This window comes from Ruditapes philippinarum, unplaced genomic scaffold, assembly GCF_026571515.1.
Source record: "Ruditapes philippinarum isolate M1 unplaced genomic scaffold, ASM2657151v2 ctg110_1_1_1_1, whole genome shotgun sequence".
Taxonomy (NCBI): Eukaryota; Metazoa; Mollusca; class Bivalvia; order Venerida; family Veneridae; genus Ruditapes; species Ruditapes philippinarum.
Genome location: NW_026856488.1, coordinates 247,851 through 267,879, shown reverse-complemented (window position 1 = coordinate 267,879; position 20,029 = coordinate 247,851). Strand labels below are relative to the sequence as shown.

At 31.0% G+C, this 20,029-nt stretch overlaps 1 protein-coding gene across 23 annotated transcripts in view; it reads right to left on the bottom strand.

Annotated features, from left to right (window-relative positions):
- LOC132746718 (voltage-dependent calcium channel type A subunit alpha-1-like) overlaps positions 1-20,029 on the bottom strand; it is a 289,277-nt gene that overhangs the window by 33,413 nt on the left and 235,835 nt on the right. For 15 of the 23 annotated variants that reach the window (XR_009628030.1, XM_060735947.1, XM_060735948.1 and 12 more), the window contains 13 exons: positions 19,802-19,902; positions 18,966-19,004; positions 15,820-15,950; positions 15,027-15,148; positions 13,620-13,752; positions 13,092-13,281; positions 12,020-12,126; positions 7,133-7,150; positions 4,715-4,811; positions 3,865-4,025; positions 3,367-3,510; positions 2,787-2,988; positions 2,161-2,325 (listed from right to left, as the gene is read on the bottom strand). Coding sequence is in view for 22 of the 23 variants with exons in the window: in XM_060735947.1 (XP_060591930.1) it covers positions 2,161-2,325; positions 2,787-2,988; positions 3,367-3,510; positions 3,865-4,025; positions 4,715-4,811; positions 7,133-7,150; positions 12,020-12,126; positions 13,092-13,281; positions 13,620-13,752; positions 15,027-15,148; positions 15,820-15,950; positions 18,966-19,004; positions 19,802-19,902 (1,610 nt within the window). In the remaining variant the exon portion in view is untranslated. Of the gene's footprint in view, positions 1-2,160; positions 2,326-2,786; positions 2,989-3,366; positions 3,511-3,864; positions 4,026-4,714; positions 4,812-7,132; positions 7,151-12,019; positions 12,127-13,091; positions 13,282-13,619; positions 13,753-15,026; positions 15,149-15,819; positions 15,951-18,965; positions 19,005-19,538; positions 19,563-19,801; positions 19,903-20,029 lie in introns of all 23 variants that reach the window. The other 8 variants (XM_060735944.1, XM_060735936.1, XM_060735954.1 and 5 more) reach the window with 4 other exon arrangements.

Genomic DNA, 20,029 nt, shown 5'->3' with positions numbered 1-20,029 from the left:
TTTAGAAATACGTATTAACTTATTCACACATGCTATATGCAAAACATTTCATATATAATAACGAGTAGTACGAATTTAGATTTTTTTTTTTTCAATTTTTTAACAATGTATGTAACACGTTTGCTGATTGTAAGTACCAAAATGCTTCAGTTTAAACTACTTTACTTGATAACTGTTTATAACATTTTTGAAGTTTGACAGCCTGGATGATGCTACTTTATCGCCTGCCGATGCTATAGAAATGAACGGAATTAAATGATGGTTAAAGTAATTAATTATATTTGAACAGTAGGAAAACCAAAAGCGTGCTTTATGTGTCAATGCACTTGTACGTCATTTAATTGCTTGCAAAGTAAATTCATAAACCCGATGTAATTTCGTGTGTTGCTGGATATGAAATATATCATTTACAAAAAGATTTCGCTTTCTAAGGCAGCAGAATAAAGGAAAAAGCGGAAAAAACTGGACATAAGTTCCTTTACCTGAAAATGAATGCAATAACTTTGAATTGAAAACAGAAAGACTAACAACCCGTATTTAGTTTGATTATAGTAGACCATAAAGACTTTCTATTCAAAATTATTTTGATAAAAAAGTTCTATGAAAACAAGCTTAACAAAATTGCAATAAAAAGTCCGTTAAGAACTACTATTTGAACCCGCTTTGAAAAAGGAAAGCTCATAGCGAAATGACCCCTTGGGAATAGTGAAAACAAAATTCAACTACATAGATGGAAATTGGCAGACTTAGTTTTATTATATATCTGTTTATCAGATATATAAGTTACAACGAAATATATTACGTTGTACAAAAAAGTCAAGATTCGTTTTGGAATTATTACTAAAACTTTTTACCATGTAATATTTTTTACGCAATTCGTTTGCAAAAAACACAGTCCTTGAGTTAACTTATTCAATTATTTCCCAACCGGTTTCTCTTATGATCATAGGGGCAAATGTGACGTCGTCGCATAGTAACGACGGCGTTTTGTGTACACACGAGTACGCATAATCTAAAAATAGTAACGTCATTATATAGTATTAAGTTTTGGATTAAAAACATCAATAAAATAGCGTTCTTTAGATAACCTAGCTGAAACGTTTTTACTGTGAAATTTATAAAATGGGAAAATACAAAAATTTCGGGTCTTTTTTAGAGCATTTATCTAAATGCTCACTTAAAGGTAATTGTCTGGTTGATGGGTCTCTTATCTGCTGAGCATGAACAGTTTTTCTGTTTCTGAGTTTGTCACCTGTTTGGCCTATGTAAAATTCTTTGCAGCCGTTGCAAACTAAAACATATAAAACATTTTCAACAGTACAGTCCATATTTTCTTTTGTATGAAATATTTTATCCTGAAGTTTCACAGTAAAAACGTTTCAGCTAGGTTATCTAAAGAACGCTATTTTATTGATGTTTTAATCCAAAACTTAATACTATATAATGACGTTACTATTTTTAGATTATGCGTACACATGTGTACACAAAAACGTCGTCGTTACTATGCGACGACGTCACATTTGCCCTGATGATCATAAGAGAAACCGGTTGGCAAATAATTAAATAAGTTAACTCATGGACTGTGTTTTTTGTTTTATTTATATGTGACTTTTTTCCGGCACTTGTTTTCATTTTTTTATATATATATATATATATATATATATATATATATATATATATATATATATATATATATATAATATATATTATATATATATATATATATATATAATAAACAATAAAAAACATAATTCGATTGAGAAATGATCATTAAAACATTAATATCAAAAGTCCTATAATATTGTAAGATAAAATATGTCCATAAGCAAAGATTCCAAATATTCTTTATATTAATAAATTTTGAAATGATTTATTTCAATAAATTAAATTGCTCTTTTTACAAGACTATGGCAATATACGAACGTATTATGACCATAAAGCTGAAAAATTTAAAGTTGTCGTGTTAAGAAGCAAATCTTTGCTTGTCTAACAATTTATAACCTTTATCAAGAACAATAACTAAATGGAAACAATCATTTTATTGGTTAAATTATTGTTTTCTTATTGACCTGTGAAAATTATCAATCAAGATAAACATATGTAAGAAAATAACAATAGGACTAAACTTGTATACATGTGATATGATGATAAATTACGTACCTTCATCATAAGAACCACTGTATTTAAGGCTATAAGTGTCATGACTAAATATTCAAACTTTGTGGAAACTACCAATTTCCAAACACGATATTTGAAAGACCCTTTATTCTTTGGCATAAATCGACACAGCGGTTTAGCATTCATTGTAAAGTCAATGCATTGTTTCTGAAAAATTAAAACACAGCAAAGCATTTCAGCAAAAGCCATACCATAACACATTGTATTTATTTCATTATTTTAATAAGAGAAACAAGTACGCTCGTATCTGAGTACCTGTATTGAATAATATGTTTTTATGTAAAATAATGCACACGAATATTTGTATTTTCATATAAGCATTTTATATGTGACATTTGCCAACAAAAATAGGGTCTGTGCCATCTTACTCCCTTGCTTAACACCGAATCTAAATCACACTTGATATCAAAGCATATAGTCGTCTATATTTCACCATCGGTATAACACGTAAGTCAAGTGTTTATATACATAAAAAAGAAGATGAAATGTTTTATTTATAATATATTTTAATCTACTTTTAATTTAACAGTTCAAAATATAAGCCTTTATTTATATTTAAATATAACCTTGGTAATGGCATAGACAGACTGTTAAACGGTATTGCTTACTTGATTTTTATCTAAATCTTGATCACCAAGATCGCTTTCTCCTTGTTCTTGGAATGTAATGATAATAAGAGCTACGAAGATATTGACGAAGAAAAACGGAAATACAATAAAGAAGACGACATAAAACACGGCCATTTCCATGTGGTAGTTAGGCTGCGGTCCTTGGTCAACAAACGTAGAGTCCATGGAATTCTTCAATACACTGAAATCAGTTAATGATATTGTAGTATAAGTGTAATGTGTGTTGACGGAGCCTAACTGTTAAATGGAAGAACATGTATTTGTCATATCGTATAAAACATCCACAAAACCGCAAAAATATCAAAAGGAAAACATATATTATGCCGATATTAAACACACAAAAAAACGGTTAATCAAGTAAAGCATTCAAAGTTCTACTGTATATTTGATTAGACATGCATATTCTCTATTTATTATTCTGCTATTTTAGCAGGTTTTGGCGACAATTTCAAGCAGTTTCACATATTCTGTAATCATGTTACAATAATTTACGATTATAAGACAGCAGCTATTCAGCATTATATTCTTCAAAAGGAGTTAATATATGCGAAAAACATACGCTGGCCATCCTTCTCCAGTTGTTACGGTAAACAATGTTAACATGGCATACATAACATTATCATAATGGAAGTCTTGTCGGGCCCACAATCGTTCTTCAACTTTAGGTGAATCAGGACCGTCTTCATAGGAAAAGTACTGTCCTCTGTAAGATCAATATCCAATTAAAACGATAACAAAAGTATAATTAAAACATAAACTGTTAACTTTCTGGAAAAAAAATAAAGAAAAAAAAAAAAGAAGATCGGTAAACGAATTGTTCGTTTGACTAATTTAAATATAACATAGACAGCGGACCGGTAGATAAGAGGTATTGAGGGGGTTTCCATATTGTTCATGCATTTTTTCACCGACGGCAATTTTCATTTTCCACCTTGACAATTATATGAAACGAGTGATCTAAAAATAACATATTATAACATATTTAACCTTTACAAAAGCTGAAGGCCGCCTAAAAGAGTAGAGGGAAGCTGGAATAATGAAATATAATTATACTGACTTGCATTCCTCACGTGTTTCTTTTGATTCGTCGGTACAATAGAAAAATTTCCCTTTAAACAACTGTACAGCGATGACGGCGAAGATGAATTGGAACAACATATAAACGATAAGTATGTTAGACACGTTCTTCAGTGAGTTCACAACACAATCGAAGACAGCCTGTAACGAAACAAAAGTATGTATGCATACGGTATGAAACAAAGACTTTACACTGGTTATATCTAAACGATTAGGAAAGAAAGATTACAGCGACGTTCTAGCTTTACTGGTGGAGAAAGACCTAAGAAGCCCTTCCGTGCATTATTTCGGGAACGAACGGGCACCTGAGTAGAACAACCGACGTTCTATAAGCTAGCTGGTCAAATGCAAATGATTAAGGATGAAAACATTACATTGCATTATTGGTAATGGTGAGTTATTACTTAGACAGAGGCAACAAATTAGCTTCAGCTTAACACTTCATGTATAAGTTATCAAATTTCAACATATTCTAGGTAGAAACCCCAACAACCAAGTGTTTCATTTTTTTTTAATTACTTCTATAAAAATGTTAATCAGTCATAAATGATATGAATAAATTATATAAGATACTTTTTGAATGTATTCTAATACGTGATATTGTAGCAGTATTCAGAAGAAACTTTGATCATAAGTTTCAAATTATTAGTGTTATGTACAATCAGGTTAAAAATGTAAATATTTGTATCTTGGAATACGCCTACGAATTCGCTTTTATGCAAAATAAATATTCATTAAGAATCACGCGCCGATAAAAAATTGTTCCACTTTCGAAAAATAAAGATTATTAACATATATTCCAGACGTCTACAATAATAAAATATACGAACCTTGAGTTTTGGAACTCGGTTAATGGTTTTTAATGGTCGTAGCACTCTCAAAACTCTTAGCGATTTGATTGTATTTAAATTCTTCCCTGCGCTGTCGCTGTAAAGAACATAATTCTTCATAAAATCATTGTTTATGCATGAACATACCTACTTTAATATATTGCTAAATAAAATATATTTGTTGAAAGCCTGGAGATTTTAACTAGAACAAAGGAGTTCATGAATTGGATAACGAATTTACAAAGAATCACTTATGCTCTAGAACCATAACTAATGCTGAAATATATATAACTGTATTAAGTAGGTTGGTTACAGTGGATTACCTTGGTCAACACCTAATATACCTTCAAAAGTTGTTACGTCATGTACAAGTCAATTATATCTTACCTAAAGTTTTAAATTGTATACTTTAATACAGAAGACTACTTTATATATAATAGACAAAACAAAGAGAGAGAGAAAAAAACACTGGTTATAGTGTGCGAACTGTTGTATCTAGTGCATTATATAAACTTCAAGATGCCTCTAACACACAACGGAAACATCGAAAATAACAATACATTTTCGTTAAAATTACGAATATTTTGATTTCTGACAGTTTTCTACTTCAGCTTATCAAATTCACTGCTGAAAAGGACAAGAAAACATATTGTAATCTTAAGCCCGTAACACAGCACAAGGGTAAAATAAGAAAAGAAACAAATTCACGAAGCTACATATTCACTTTAGACTGATTCCAGTTATATTATCGTTTATCGTATATCCACAAATGTTGTTTTTTTCTGTTGCATGAATATTTGGCACATAACGCGTAAGAATGCTTATTTCGATAAAGACGCAATGACACTTCAATTAAAAACACTTAAAATAATTGATAAATACATTTCTACATGATTTAACGTTGGTAAATTTCCAGTATTAAGTTTAACATGTCATTTTTCACTTCTTTCAGAAAATTTCAAGAATTGCGATAAAAAATCTAATTATCTTCAAATTTGAAGAACATTTTGTAAACACACTAAAAAAAAAGATTTTCTCAGAAAAAAACATGAAAACAAAAAACTGTAAAATTGGAAAAAAAAAATATATATGCACAACAGCGTGCTTTGATATATATGTGTTCATTGCATGTACTAGTATTTTAATGGGAACAAAATTGTTTTAGAATTTAATTTTCATAAGTGATACAAATATGATGAAGAAATTGTCTTCATCACTACTAATTGAATATCAATTTGTGTAAATATTTGGTCCGTAAACTGTAAATTATATTGAAATTTTTTTTTATTCCAGCTATGATAATAAAGCTACATGATTAATTCATTACAAATACATTACGCGAAGTAAATGGTAGCTCAAAACTGTTTTATTTTTTTTTATTGTATTGAATGAGGGTTTTGGGTAACACTAAAGAAAGAAATCAAACGAAACAAAACGTCAGACAACTTCGTCACATCAGAAAACAAGAAGGAAAAGAAACACACTAACATTATTTCGGTAGTCAATATATTTTATGGTAACAATAAACTGAATATTCAGTAAAATCTACCTAAAGTGGATATAAAAGAGCGACCTACGCGTAATTTGTAAAACAAAAAAAAATGGTCATATGATAAGATAAGCAATCTTATAAAGATCTTTTTTATTTTCTTAATATTATTTCCCTGTTAAAACATATGCATTAGAAGAGCTTTCAAATGTTTGTATCTATAACACACATTCATTTGTATCTATAACATACATTCATTAATATGCCCTGTACCTACCACATTTGCGCACATTAAACAAGCTCGATATTTTCTTCATATCAAGACAAATTTATTTTTAAAAAGCTTTTGCTCCCATATAAAAGCAAGCTATGTTTTTAACAGTTATATTCAATCATCTACTTAAAATGCATATACTAATCGTAAAAAAGGTGTCAATCTAGGACGTCCATCTTAATGCATTACTCAGTGGTTGACATTTGGTGCGGATAACTATGTCAGTGATGGTTAAAAATCCTGCATGGTATTCTTAAAATATCTAACATAAATAGGAAAAAAGAAAACTTAATATTCAAAACACGCTAGACTAATAGGTGCATGCAGCCGGGTACAAAACTTTTTCCTTCGAAATCGGAACCAGTTTTTTGACAGTATCTCAGATATGATAATTGTTCACTGTTAAGTGTATATAAATTGATTTGCTTTATAAATTCTATTTAAAATTTTCAATGAATAGAATCATGACCTAGAATAGAAACCAATCAAGAAAAATATATAAAAAACCGCCAGCACATCGTGAAACGCATACCAGTATTTGGTATTATCAAAACATCTTTGCAATGTTTTGTAATTGGTTCTTCAATTTCATTACAAAATTTGAATCGCGAACTATTGGCTCTACCATGCAGGACTTTTGTTTATAAACACTTACCTAAGCATGTTCGATTTGCTAAATAAAATAAACAGATTCTTTGGAGCAAAAATCATAACAATAGGTAAACTTATTCATAAATAAGCAAATTGCGGTGTACTCATCTTTGAACATAAAGACATTGTCAGTCATGGGCAATATATCATACAATTGGGACATATCAATTTCAGAAGTATTCTATTGAAAAAATAGTACCAATGGTTTGGTGTCAGATGATATTATATGATATATTACTTTACGACATTGTACACTTTCAGATAGATGTCGTGAACTACGTCACAAAAGAGAAAGGAGGTAAGAGCGGGAAAGCATGCATATACGTTTATGTTGTACACGAAAGTGTGAGACACATGTTTAGTGTAATATGCCTTTACAATCAGTGCGCGTTGTAGCAGCACTAATTGTTTTCTTGCACACAATATAGAACCGTGACGAGATACATGTACATATCGAGGGTTGACCGCAAAACGGCAGTAACTTATATGAAATAAGGAAGTACATACAACAGTTTTCCAGTCAACCCTCGATATGCATTCATCTATGGCATTTTATCACGGAGTGTATAAATGCAAGAGCACACTGCCGACACAAAAAGTGTGATTCAACCTGATTGGTTTTGTTTAGTGTAAGAAACGTGAACATGTCGTGTAGTTAAGTACTTTAATCCACCAAGTATAAATATATTGACACTTAAATGCACTGTTCTATAAAGGATTTTATTGTTAGTAAATATGAACTTTTAATGCTTTCATAGTACGCTGAAACCAATCAGTAATTATGTGTTTGTAACCCTAAGTATCATAATAAAATCTTTAAAATATCTGGAAAAAGTGATCCCTCGGAAGCATCAAAATCAGCAAAATTACATGAAAATTACAGACTCGGTTTGATTGAGTCTGTACATGAATATCTATATACAGTTGACGACATTTTTAATGAGATTTTCATTTCAAAATTCAAGAATTATTACAGAAGTCCAAAGAGCAACCATCTTGATATCTATTTTACAGTATCAGCAAAAAAGTAAAAAATAAAAATATGTTTTCGATTAGGTGATTACATGGCTTATACAATTCCATAAATAATATTCTATAACTCATATGTTAAAATCATATTTTTAATAATAAATAAATCACTACTACAGTCCCATACAAGTCAATGAGCAGCGTGGAGTATTAGTAAAATAGTATACTGTTGTTTTTTTTTAGTTCTTATGAAATAATAAGTGCTTTAATATTATATAAGATCTAGGGTGCTGGCTTGATTAGGTTTGTCAGTATTAACTCTAATATCTACTGTTAAAAAAGCAATTAATAAAATAACATTTGGTTATATTGAAAAATAAACTGGTTAGTGAAAAACAACAGAATTAGTCTCAGCCTGGTTAACAAAATTCAATGTCACTTGATAACCCATATTTAAGCGTGACTGTAGTATAACACCAAAAGACTGGGTACATTTCGCGCCTTTTTTTCTTTAAATTATTTCCCGATTACCTTTGTCGTCATAGATTGACCGTATCAATATATATCATAAGAACATACGAAATTTAACTAATCGCGAATTTTACCCAGTCTACATATTAATAAGCGAAACAAAGCGTTTGTATAAGGTCTTGCATTATTAGTGATACTGTAATTAAAGGTCACTTGACTGCTTACACCTGAGCCGATCTAAAACAAAGAGAAAAATGTCTTAATACATATTTTATATATATATCGTTAATCTAATTAGCTTTTTAATTAACTCTAAGTTCTTGAAATATTGAAAAGCTGTATGCTCATATATATGCCCCCCCCAGCACCGGTGTAAGAAGTATTGATTTTTTGTCAATATGTTGACACTACCTTAAAATGATGTGGTTGTTCTTTAGCCTTATTGGTGAAATCAAAACGAGTACGTTTTACCTCTATAAAAATATACTGATATCCCATTGCGTAATTCGGTAGCTTCTTTATAATATACAAAATCCTAAAACGGACCCAAAATCCTCAACCAGAGGGCATTTATTTGAAGGCAGGAAAACCTAACAACTTGTAAAATTGTATTTTAGACATTGACGAGACATACTGTAGGAACAACACTTTAGAAAAATACTCGATTATCTTAATATAAAAATTGAAAAAAAAGTAAATATGTTTATTGATATAAAGACATTTTCAGGACCGGACCATGTATTTCTGACAGAATAAAAATGGTTTATTTAAGTTCGGTGCCCTCTGGGTGCCCTACTGGTGTGACTGGATTGTGCCGAGGGCTGCGTTCTGTGAACGTCGCCATGTCCAGCTGATCTTTCACTTTCATTTTTCTTTATATATTAACTGGTGTTTTCATGTATTAGTAACAGCTCAGAGATTGAACTATTCTAAAGGAAGGACAGGGTTTTGAGAATCTTGTGTAGAATTTCTATCAGAGTGCAAACTTTACATACGGCACTTGAATCCTACAAAAATCATGTGAATAAGCATAATAATAAAACAATTGTTGATATGTGTCCTTATTCTTGGTAACGTCTCACTTAATCTATATAAAAACATCAAACCTGCCTCTGAAAATTCAAAATGAAATCAATCAATTCGGCTTGAACCACATAAATGTTTAGGGAGTAATATATCTTTAATTTGTTTCGCATTTCCATAATTTTCCTAATGGTAATATCTACAGTGATACTGACTTGATAAGAGCATGCTTGAGTTGCCCCGAATCCGTTATACATTACGGGTATTACCCGGCCTACTGCTATTGTGTTGTCCCGAATCCGATATACAATACGGGAATAGCCCTGCCCATTGCTATAATACTGGAGTTTGTTGTAACTTTCAAATGGATCGAAATGAGGTAGTGTATGTATTTACTCAGATTGAATTGGTCTTTTATGAAACAGGGGACCAGATTATATAAAATAAGCATGGCTTATGAATTCGTTTGGATTCTTTTTTTGAATCAGTGCATTCTCTTCAATTGTAACTAATAACGGACAACCATTGAAACCCATGGCGTAGAAGTTCTATGAAGCAACTCAAAATAACCATATTTAAACAGGTACAGTTACTGTGGACCTAATGATTTTGTATTCCATAAAACAAAGCGGAAAATGATTGAACCCTAAAAACTCGTTTATTACAAAATTATACACTTTGTTGGTATCATATTATTCTTATGCAGTTGTTGACCCCTCCTTAGCACCGGTTAAGTCATCGTAACAGTATAGACGCAACAAACTCCAGTTATTTTAATCTTATAATACTATGCAAGCTTATCTGTTTATTTCTTACCTTGCTGATATGCTTATTATATTATAAAATAAATATAACTCAATCGAATGATAATTGAAATAAAAAAAATAAAGGTTTCATATTTATCCAAAATTGTCATAAATTAATTTCAAATATTACCGTTTAAAAACTAATTGATAGGTTTGAACTGATTAAATTGATGTACTCTGATTCCATGTGATTATACACAAGACAACTATTAAATTAAATTTAAAAGGTATATCATAGTTTTGTTTGATTAAAATGAATGGTAAAGTAGTTTTGCTTTTTAGATATGTTTTTTTTTCTTTTACAATTTTAACAAAACACTTTGTGTTTCCTATTTCATATTTATAGATCTGAAATTCAACCTGTTTAAACGTTTCAAACAATGTCACACTTAAAGAACTTATTTAAAAGGTTGACAATACCATCACTAATGATCCAGAAAAAAATATGATATTGAAACAAATCTTGGTTATTAAACAATCATAATATTACTGTATAAAAGGTTCAATGCATATATGGAATTATATATTTTATATTTAAATATAAGTATTTCTGTTATATATATGTTTCAATGTATGATGAGGATCGCTTTATGACATTTAAAAAACCTCGTTATACCAATTTATAAAAAAAAATAAACAACGATATTAAAAGCTGAACAATGTGGGAAGTGAATAAAACAGACTTACAATAAAAAAAAGTACAGATTACAATTAAACTTTTATGGAATAGAAGTTTTAAATGAGAAAGAATGCCACTGAAAAACTTACGCATATTGCTGCAAGTATTACAACAATGATCAGACATCTAGAAGACAATATAAAGTTTGACAAAAAAGCGTTTCTAGCAACTTAGTTATAGATTGTAGCGCACATAGTTCCGCTAGTAAGTCAAGTAAGCTACCCATGTAAAAAGGTAAAATTTTTTCGCATGATTAATGCGGATTAATGCAGAGCTGTTAATTTTTGAAATTGGACACGCCCTAGAGAGCAATAGCAACATCAAATAAAATGATTTTTAATTGTAAAAGGAATAGAAACCGACTTGGTTTGACTGGATCACTTCGTAACATCTATACACAAACATATTTATGCCTTCAAAGAAACTTAATATTCTCATTATTGACCAAATCAACTATTATTCTATTATATGGATTATATTTAGAACTTATAGTTTATATAACAAAATCAGAATTCGAAACCCTTTAATTATCGCAGCCAGGTAGCTTACTTTCGGGAGACTGTAATTCTGTTATGTCCCTTCAAATTCAGCTAGAGCTTGTCTTTGATCATTGAAAATTAACTTTTTTTGTTACATTTTTATACTGCTTATTTACCCCTTTATAGATGTTCGAAGCCCTCAGTGGCAATCCTTCAGAAGTAAATGTACATGTATACTAAAACCTCAGGCCGGGACAAGGGGAAGTGAACTTGTGAAACCGCATAGAGAGTTATATAAAATGCAGATCCGTGATATGAAAAATGAACACCCTGTTTTAACATTTTTATATATAATAAATGTACCTTAAGCACATTGAGTAGCATATGAGTGAATAAAAATACGCGGGTAGCTTACTTTCAAAGCGAAAACTGTAAACTAGTTGTAATAAACTTAGAGGACTTACGTGAAAAAGAAGGCAACGAGGGCACAAATAACTACGGTGGCATCTAGGATGTTCCATGGGTCTCGACAGTATGCTCTTGGGTGAAGAATGATACCTAGGTCAACAATCTGTTACGGAAACACAACATACATTTAAAAAATCCAAAAACAATATGTAGTAAAGGGAGATCACTCGAAAGAAATGTAAACAAAAAGTCATACTTTAAAAAAACACAGACGCCGTTTAACCGTCTGTTGTTGAAAGATAAGTGAAAATGCTACATCTTTTACACTCCTTAACACTTGCTTAAGTGGTTTTCAATTTTCAAATGCACAAGATTTGGAGTCAATGAGCTATAAGTATCAGAAAAATTAAATACAGTATGAAGTACTTAATATTAATCACCTCGTTTTACAGTATACTGAGATTTTGGTGGATAAGAGAACTTATAGTTAAAGCGGAAATTAAAATCTTTAAAAGCAGTTTGACATGTATTTAACAAACAGATACTCGGAACAAAAAACATGGGATAATGATAAGGTGATAGGTTAATTTAGACACTTTTGAAGACAAACGTATTGAAGCTACTGTATCTTCCAAATGTGAAATACACAAATGTACACAGTAAAATTAAAAGGACTGTACCTTCAAAACGAATCAAAGAACTTGAATGTACTTTTCGCATTATGAAAAAGGCAACTTATCATTAGTTTACACTCAAGCAACCAATTTCCATGGGGGAAATCTCAAAGTGAAGTAATTCGCGGTAACTTTTAATGCTAGGCTACAGTACTGACCACGTGACTTAACTGCAGCAGACTGTTTATAGAGGATTTATTTATTCTTGAAACTATTATTACGACTGTTGTTGTATTTTCCCTTAAGCTCTCACATTTTTTCAGCATTTTTACGAAACGACATTCAAGACATTGATAAGTTTCTATACATTGATTAGGGCTTTTTTGTCTGATTTACATAAACATCGCCGAACTATACTTTTACGCGTATGCATGGATATTGTATGTAGGTATTGGGCATATACAATTTGAAAAGACGAACATGAAGGCGTTATCATCTTCCAAAAATAATGTACCTTCAAAATAAGTTCTATCGTGAACACGCCAGTAAAAACGTAATCAAAGTAGTTCAGTATTTTATTATGTTCTGATTGTTCGTCAACTGGATCTTCGGCTGCTAGAGCTATACTACTTGCACTGATGACCACCATGATGAACAGGTCAAAGTAACGCAGGTTCACAACAAAATGACAGAATCGACGTATTCTGAAAACAAAATTTAATAAAAAAAAGACAGAGAATTACTTGATTTGCAATTTAAGCCTAAGAATACATATCTTAAAGTGGGGAAAAAACGGGTAGATCTTTAACTCGTGGAATTTTGTTGTCAAATGTTAAAAGATGCTGAATATGATGGTAAAGATAAAATTGTTCTAAATTTTACTAATTACAATCATTGAACTAAGCTTGCATCATGTTATCTTACTTATATTTCAAGCTAAGATTTATTTTGTTTTCATTGAACATGTACATGTATATATTCCAAGCATGGGTCTTAACTGTTCTGACATTTTGATGTTAAATTGAAAATTGATTATACTTACGGATTTGTAGGCCCAAAAATAAACATAGAACTGTATGGTAACATAGGTTTTGGTTGGCCAAATCCTGGTTCATCTTGGCTCGTATTAGTGTTTTGTCTTGGCAAGTCAATACTGCTACTTCTCACTGATTCATCTGTGAAATAAAGAGCTTTATACGGTGTCCTGCTGGGGACCTTTTTATTTTTATTAGATTAAGAAGCAGGTTTAAAGAGCTTTATACTGTGTCCTGTTGGGGACCTTTTTATTTTTATTAGATTAAGAAGCAAGTATAAAGAGCTTTATACTGTGTCCTGTTGGGGACCTTTTTATTTTTATTAGATTAAGAAGCAAGTATAAAGAGCTTTATACGGTGTCCTGCTGGGAACCTTTTTATTTTTATTAGATTAAGAAGCAAGTATAAAGAGCTTTATACTGTGTCCTGTTGGGGACCTTTTTATTTTTATTAGATTAAGAAGCAAGTATAAAGAGCTTTATACGGTGTCCTGCTGGGAACCTTTTTATTTTTATTAGATTAAGAAGCAAGTATAAAGAGCTTTATACTGTGTCCTGTTGGGGACCTTTTTATTTTTATTAGATTAAGAAGCAAGTATAAAGAGCTTTATACGGTGTCCTGCTGGGAACCTTTTTATTTTTATTAGATTAAGAAGCAAGTATAAAGAGCTTTATACTGTGTCCTGTTGGGGACCTTTTCATTTTTATTAGATTAAGAAGCAAATATAAAGAGCTTGATACTGTGTCCTGCTGGGGACCTTTTCATTTTTATTAGATTAAGAAGCAAATATAAAGAGCTTGATACGGTGTCATGCCAGAGACCTTTTCATTTTAAAAGATGAAGTAGTAAGAATAAAACCAAAATTTCGCGTGCTCTTTCGGAGAGCTTTGGCTATAGGTAACTGTACTTGGAGAATGAACCAAAGATCTCCGAATGAGACGCACGATAAATAGAGTGCCTGAAGTTTATTTGAAGTTAAACTTGCGACAATTTATACAGTAAACTAAGCTTAAATTTGACCGCCAAAATGTTAAATCTCTCTAAAATAAAACTGGAGGCGAAAGAGACTTAGTGATAATCTGTATAAAAGTGACATCTATTTGCCTCAAACAAAGCATCCTATTCAAAAACCTGTATATTACTTTACCGGCTGATCTTGGTCTGCACTGGCCGCATGCATAGGTCTAACCACTAAAATCCTATTGGACTAAAGTAATGTGCATGTTGAGCGTGACCAAAAGACATTTCATTTTTGCAAAATACATGTATATTCACAGCAATTAACAAATGAACATAAAAATCATATATTGCTACTTTTGTAACATATGGTTCCGCTGGTTTGACCTTTCTCAGGTCATTCTTAAATACCAAAGTAACAAATAAAGGGCGTGGCTTTTTCGGAAATTAATACGCACCGTCTCGGTTTCTGTTTGGTATAGCACCACTGCGCATTGTCACTGTTACTTCTTTGTTGAGGTTATCTTTTAGATTGTTCTGACTTAGATTAGTGTCGTGCTTGGCGTTACTGAAAGATATACTGTAAGTGAAACAATATCTCAGTAATAATTCATAAATTACAACAACAAATATATATGTTAGTGACCTACAATGTAATCAGTGTTAAGAATGGGTCCATAGGGAGTATTCGTATATATTTAGAATCTTAGGGCTAATTTTTGTTGGTCGGGTTGTTTTACCTCGTAACAACACAGTATCAGACTTTCTAGCTTTTACTGGTGGAGAAACATCAGGGGCTCTCCCGTGCACTTTTCAGAACGGGCAACTGAATACAACAACGTTTCGTAAGCTAGCTGGATAGCCTCCTCACAAGAAAGAATACATGGTCCATGTCGGGGTTCTAACCGCAAGTGGTTTGAAGTGAACAACCTTAACTACTTAATGTTTTACTAATTGATTAAGAGCATGAAAGATGCTTAGCACTTGACGAAATCAGCATTGAATATAAAAAAAAAACAGAAAAAAAACAAACTTTTGTAAGTCAAAAGATAAACTTGTATTTATTGATTTGTTTTTGTTTCCCCAAGATTGATACATAAAATACAACTTAAATAATTATATATTAACGTGTATTATAGCTTTTGTATAAGTTTTTTAAAATTACTAAAACTTATGTGACTGATAGATGTTACTTTTTTAGAGTTATTGCATGATGATAATATGATTTTACACAGAAATCTAAGCACTTACTATGCAAAGGTTCCGATTTTCGTCTCATCATTATTTTGTGGAGACGGAGGGCAGATGTTTATAGGTGGTGGACCCCCACCGGGTTGTGTACCAAAATGATTTTCCATTGCCTTGCCAATCTCGTCCATGCGCTACAAATTTCATACACAGAAATTAAAAAAAATGTATATGACAATAACAAAATAAAATAAATAAAAACATATGCATATAGCATCTAAAATATACACAAAATAATTAAAATTACACAAAGAAAGAGATAGTTCTTCTTAAAAATATTATTATCTAATACATCTAAAATCTTTGCTACTGCAAAGCCTGGAGAATTTCGGTCTTTTAGTGCACATATGAATTCCAGCAAGATTTAATTGGAAAGGATACAAAATGATTTCCAAGTGCTACTTTTATAGTTAAGCCAAAGAAAGCTGATTTGTGATGTTGGATTATACTGTATATTAGTCACAACTAGTGACTGTTTGTTTCGATTTTGGTGGGTTTTAATAATACAGGCACAGTAAAGGTCATATGGCGACTTTCCAGCTTTATTGGTGGAGGAGGACTTCAGAACCACTGATTTCATATTCATGGAATTAATCATGAACATAATGATAAAACAGCAATTTTCAAAACTTCTTGAAGATTCGGAACTATCACAGTTATTATAGGGTAGGTGAAATGGTATATGACTCCGGAATTGTAGTCCTGAACAAGAAGAAAATTACAGTTCATTGCGACATGTAATAAGCAAGTGTATTTTCTATCAAAGTATTAATATCTCATTTTAAATGTTATTAAAAATGAGTTCAATTATGAAGGTTTGCATAAGATAAAATGCAAGATTTATATATATTATCATTTATTTTGTTTTTGGAAAGCTTTATCAATACATTTTTAAATGTATTTTATTTTTACAAAGATTTTCAGAATAAATTTTCACAAAAGTATAAATTTTATATTGATCTCAAGAAAATAATACTTTCAACTGCCAATCATTATTATACTTAGATCTACAAGAAGAATTTTTTAATGTTAATTTAAGTTGGAAAAAGTCCACTTAATTAAAACTTTATTGTTTTTTTTAAGTTACATAATTATATATTTTACAATACCTAAAGTCAACATTACAACGACAATGCATTAAGGAGAAGCACTAAACAACAATTCATATTATATCTTGTAGTAGTGAATATGAATCAAGCTGAACCTTGCACGATTTTACCACATGTGACGTCATCGCTACAAAATGTGACGTCATAGACACCGCGTTTCTTTATATATCTATAATACTAAGAATCAATGTTTGATACAATTGAGAAAATCTATTTCATTGATTCAACATAGATCTCTAGTCTACTGTAGATCTATTTAAAATTTGCCGAATAGTATTTGTTTATTTTTAAATCAAGTTTGTTTTTTATTTTAATAATGGTAGATCTAAACCGCCAGCTCAGATCTGCTTGATTCATATCGTTTGTAGAATAATAATACAGTATGGAATAACACTAATATTTGACTACAAGCATTTTTGCTCATAAGTGGCGTCTGAACAGCAACAAAATAGCACTCCAAATTGGTACTGTTATAAGAAAAAAAATGTTTTTCTCATTTTTTTTAATTTCTTGACATCAAGTACTAAAATATATTTTCATTAATATTATTCATGTTTTGAACAAAACATAATTTAGTAGCTTCGGTATAACATTTTCTTTTCTAGTTTTTAAAAATCATGTAAATAACATATTTATCAATAACCATTTCACACAGCAGAATTGTTGGCATAGTAGGAATTAGAGTTTTTGCGGTCTTTTAAGCACCGCTTCGAAATCATAATCTAATGGCATTGATAAAAGCTAAATAACTAGCAAGGTGCATTCGAATTTAAACAAACACTAGATGTTGGCCCATAAACATACCCTTACTTTTAGACATGTATCAAAGTATGTGTAATATTGCTTCATCTTTCTTTAATAATTTCTATAAAACTGCTAGTTTTGGAGGTTTTACATATGATTATATCTTATATCATGGAACAGTGTGGTGACAAGTAAAAGGTGTTTCATTTAAAGTCGTGAGCTTATCATCAAAGATGTGTACGTGTGTAACTGTTAAGTTTTCGTATTATTGTAAAGGAAAGAAGACAATTATCTGTGTATGTACATACTGTGTTATACAATGGAATCATTTACGATTCAGCGTTAATATTGTGCTGAGGTCGTTCGGATTATTGAAACGATTAAATGGAAAGTCGTAGCTTCCAAGATCGATTGAACTATTGATTTTTTCTACATATAATTGCATACATTCACCCCAAAAAGCAAACGTTAAACCAAACGACCTAAACAAAATGTATTGACATAAGCATCTGCCCACAGTTTAAAGAATAAAACATTCAAATTTTACTCAAAACATTTTTTTTTTGTTTCTATGTCTTTGAAATGAAAAAGAACGTCCATAATAACAATCTGGGAATTTTGAGAATGTTAAACATATAATTAAAAATAATCATGACCCTTGCATACAGCCAAGAGGTGTTTTGGTTTAAACCTTTAATCTGCTGGGACCACAAAGCGAGCAGTCCTTGCCACCCTTAAAGAGCCAGCTTGGATATCCGCGCATTATGAGAATGCCCTTTACTTCCGGTATCTAAATATTTGTGTCTTGATTGCTCAACTAAAACTTCTTGAATTTAAATGCACTAATTCTAATTCAAAGCAGAGCAATAACATCACATAAACCAAGCGGCTCAAGGTGTAAAGTTTAACATGACCGTTGCCTAAAGCAACGGTGCCCTCATCAATATGTCCTACAAAAAATATTGCAACGAAACCAAGTCAGCCAACCTTGCAAAATAAGAAACTACTTAAATAAATTAACTAAACCTTTCAAATTACTACGCATCAAAAATACACAATTTTCAGTAGTAGTAGTAGTTATTAAAAAAAAAACGCATTAATATAACAAAAATGAATTTTATTTTGGCACTCGAAAAATATATTTAAATTTTTAAACACAAAGAACGTTTACAGACGTTTTATATATAATAAATATAATATAAACAATGAAACAATGGGGCTAGACTGAAAACTGTACGCAGAGAGATGTTAGAGCGGGAAAATGTCATGCAAGATTGAAAGGGTCGTCTGCTTTACCAGATTCATGGACACCGATTCGTTCAACATGCTGATTATCTTCGGAAGAAAAATTAGATGGAAAAATATATTGTAAATCATAGGTCAAATCAGAAAATGAAAACATATTACAAATTTACGTACAGGACAATTAAATTGAAAACTTGGAGAAAAAAATCAATGCGGTAAAAAAAAATTAAGTTCTAAACGTACAAACTTTACGGGATAAAAACATAAAGGGTATAAAGCTATGGATGGCAACAGATGCTTTAAAAATCTTTTTTAGAAAACTGAATAATCAATTTGTTTTATTAGATCCTTTTCCGTTCTCTAAAATTGTTTTTAACAAAACGTGTCTCTGACATAAACGTTGGTTTAAATTATACCCCACCCTCTGCTTTTTTTGATAGTGGTTGTCAACATTAATAACGCGCGTGCGACAGTCGCTTACAACAATATTAACCAAAAAAAGGGCCATTATTTCAACTATGTTGCTATGGTTTGATACTTAACCATTTTTTTCTATTCATAACTCAGTCCAAATATAGCTTTATACCCTTTTAAAGTAAAAAATGTAATAAACTATTATCATACACTGTTTCCAATTTGGTGTATCATCTAGATCAAAAATAATAACTACATATAGTATATGAAAAGGTTAAGGTCACATATAGTGAGTGATTTTTAATCAATTGTGCTTACTGAATAAAACAACATTTTTTTAAAGATCAGCCGTTTACCTCATTTTAAATAATACTGAAAGTGCAGCCAGGGCTTCTCAACGCCGAGACAATACATGTTTCAATTAGGACAAAAGAATTGTGAACAATGACGTCACGTGTGACGTAAATATTTACCTCTTCGCGTGCAACCTCGGAATCTTCCTCATCGGCGGTTAACTCTTGTGCATTGGCTAAATTGTCAACAGCAATAGCCAAGAATACATTCAGCAGTGTGTCTGACAATTTAGTCAAGGAATATAAATACAAAATATATGAACGGTATAGTTTTTTCCAAAAAAAGTTAAATCACAGTCGGGTGGTACAGATGCTGACACCCATCATTTGCCCTCATGTTCAGTTGTT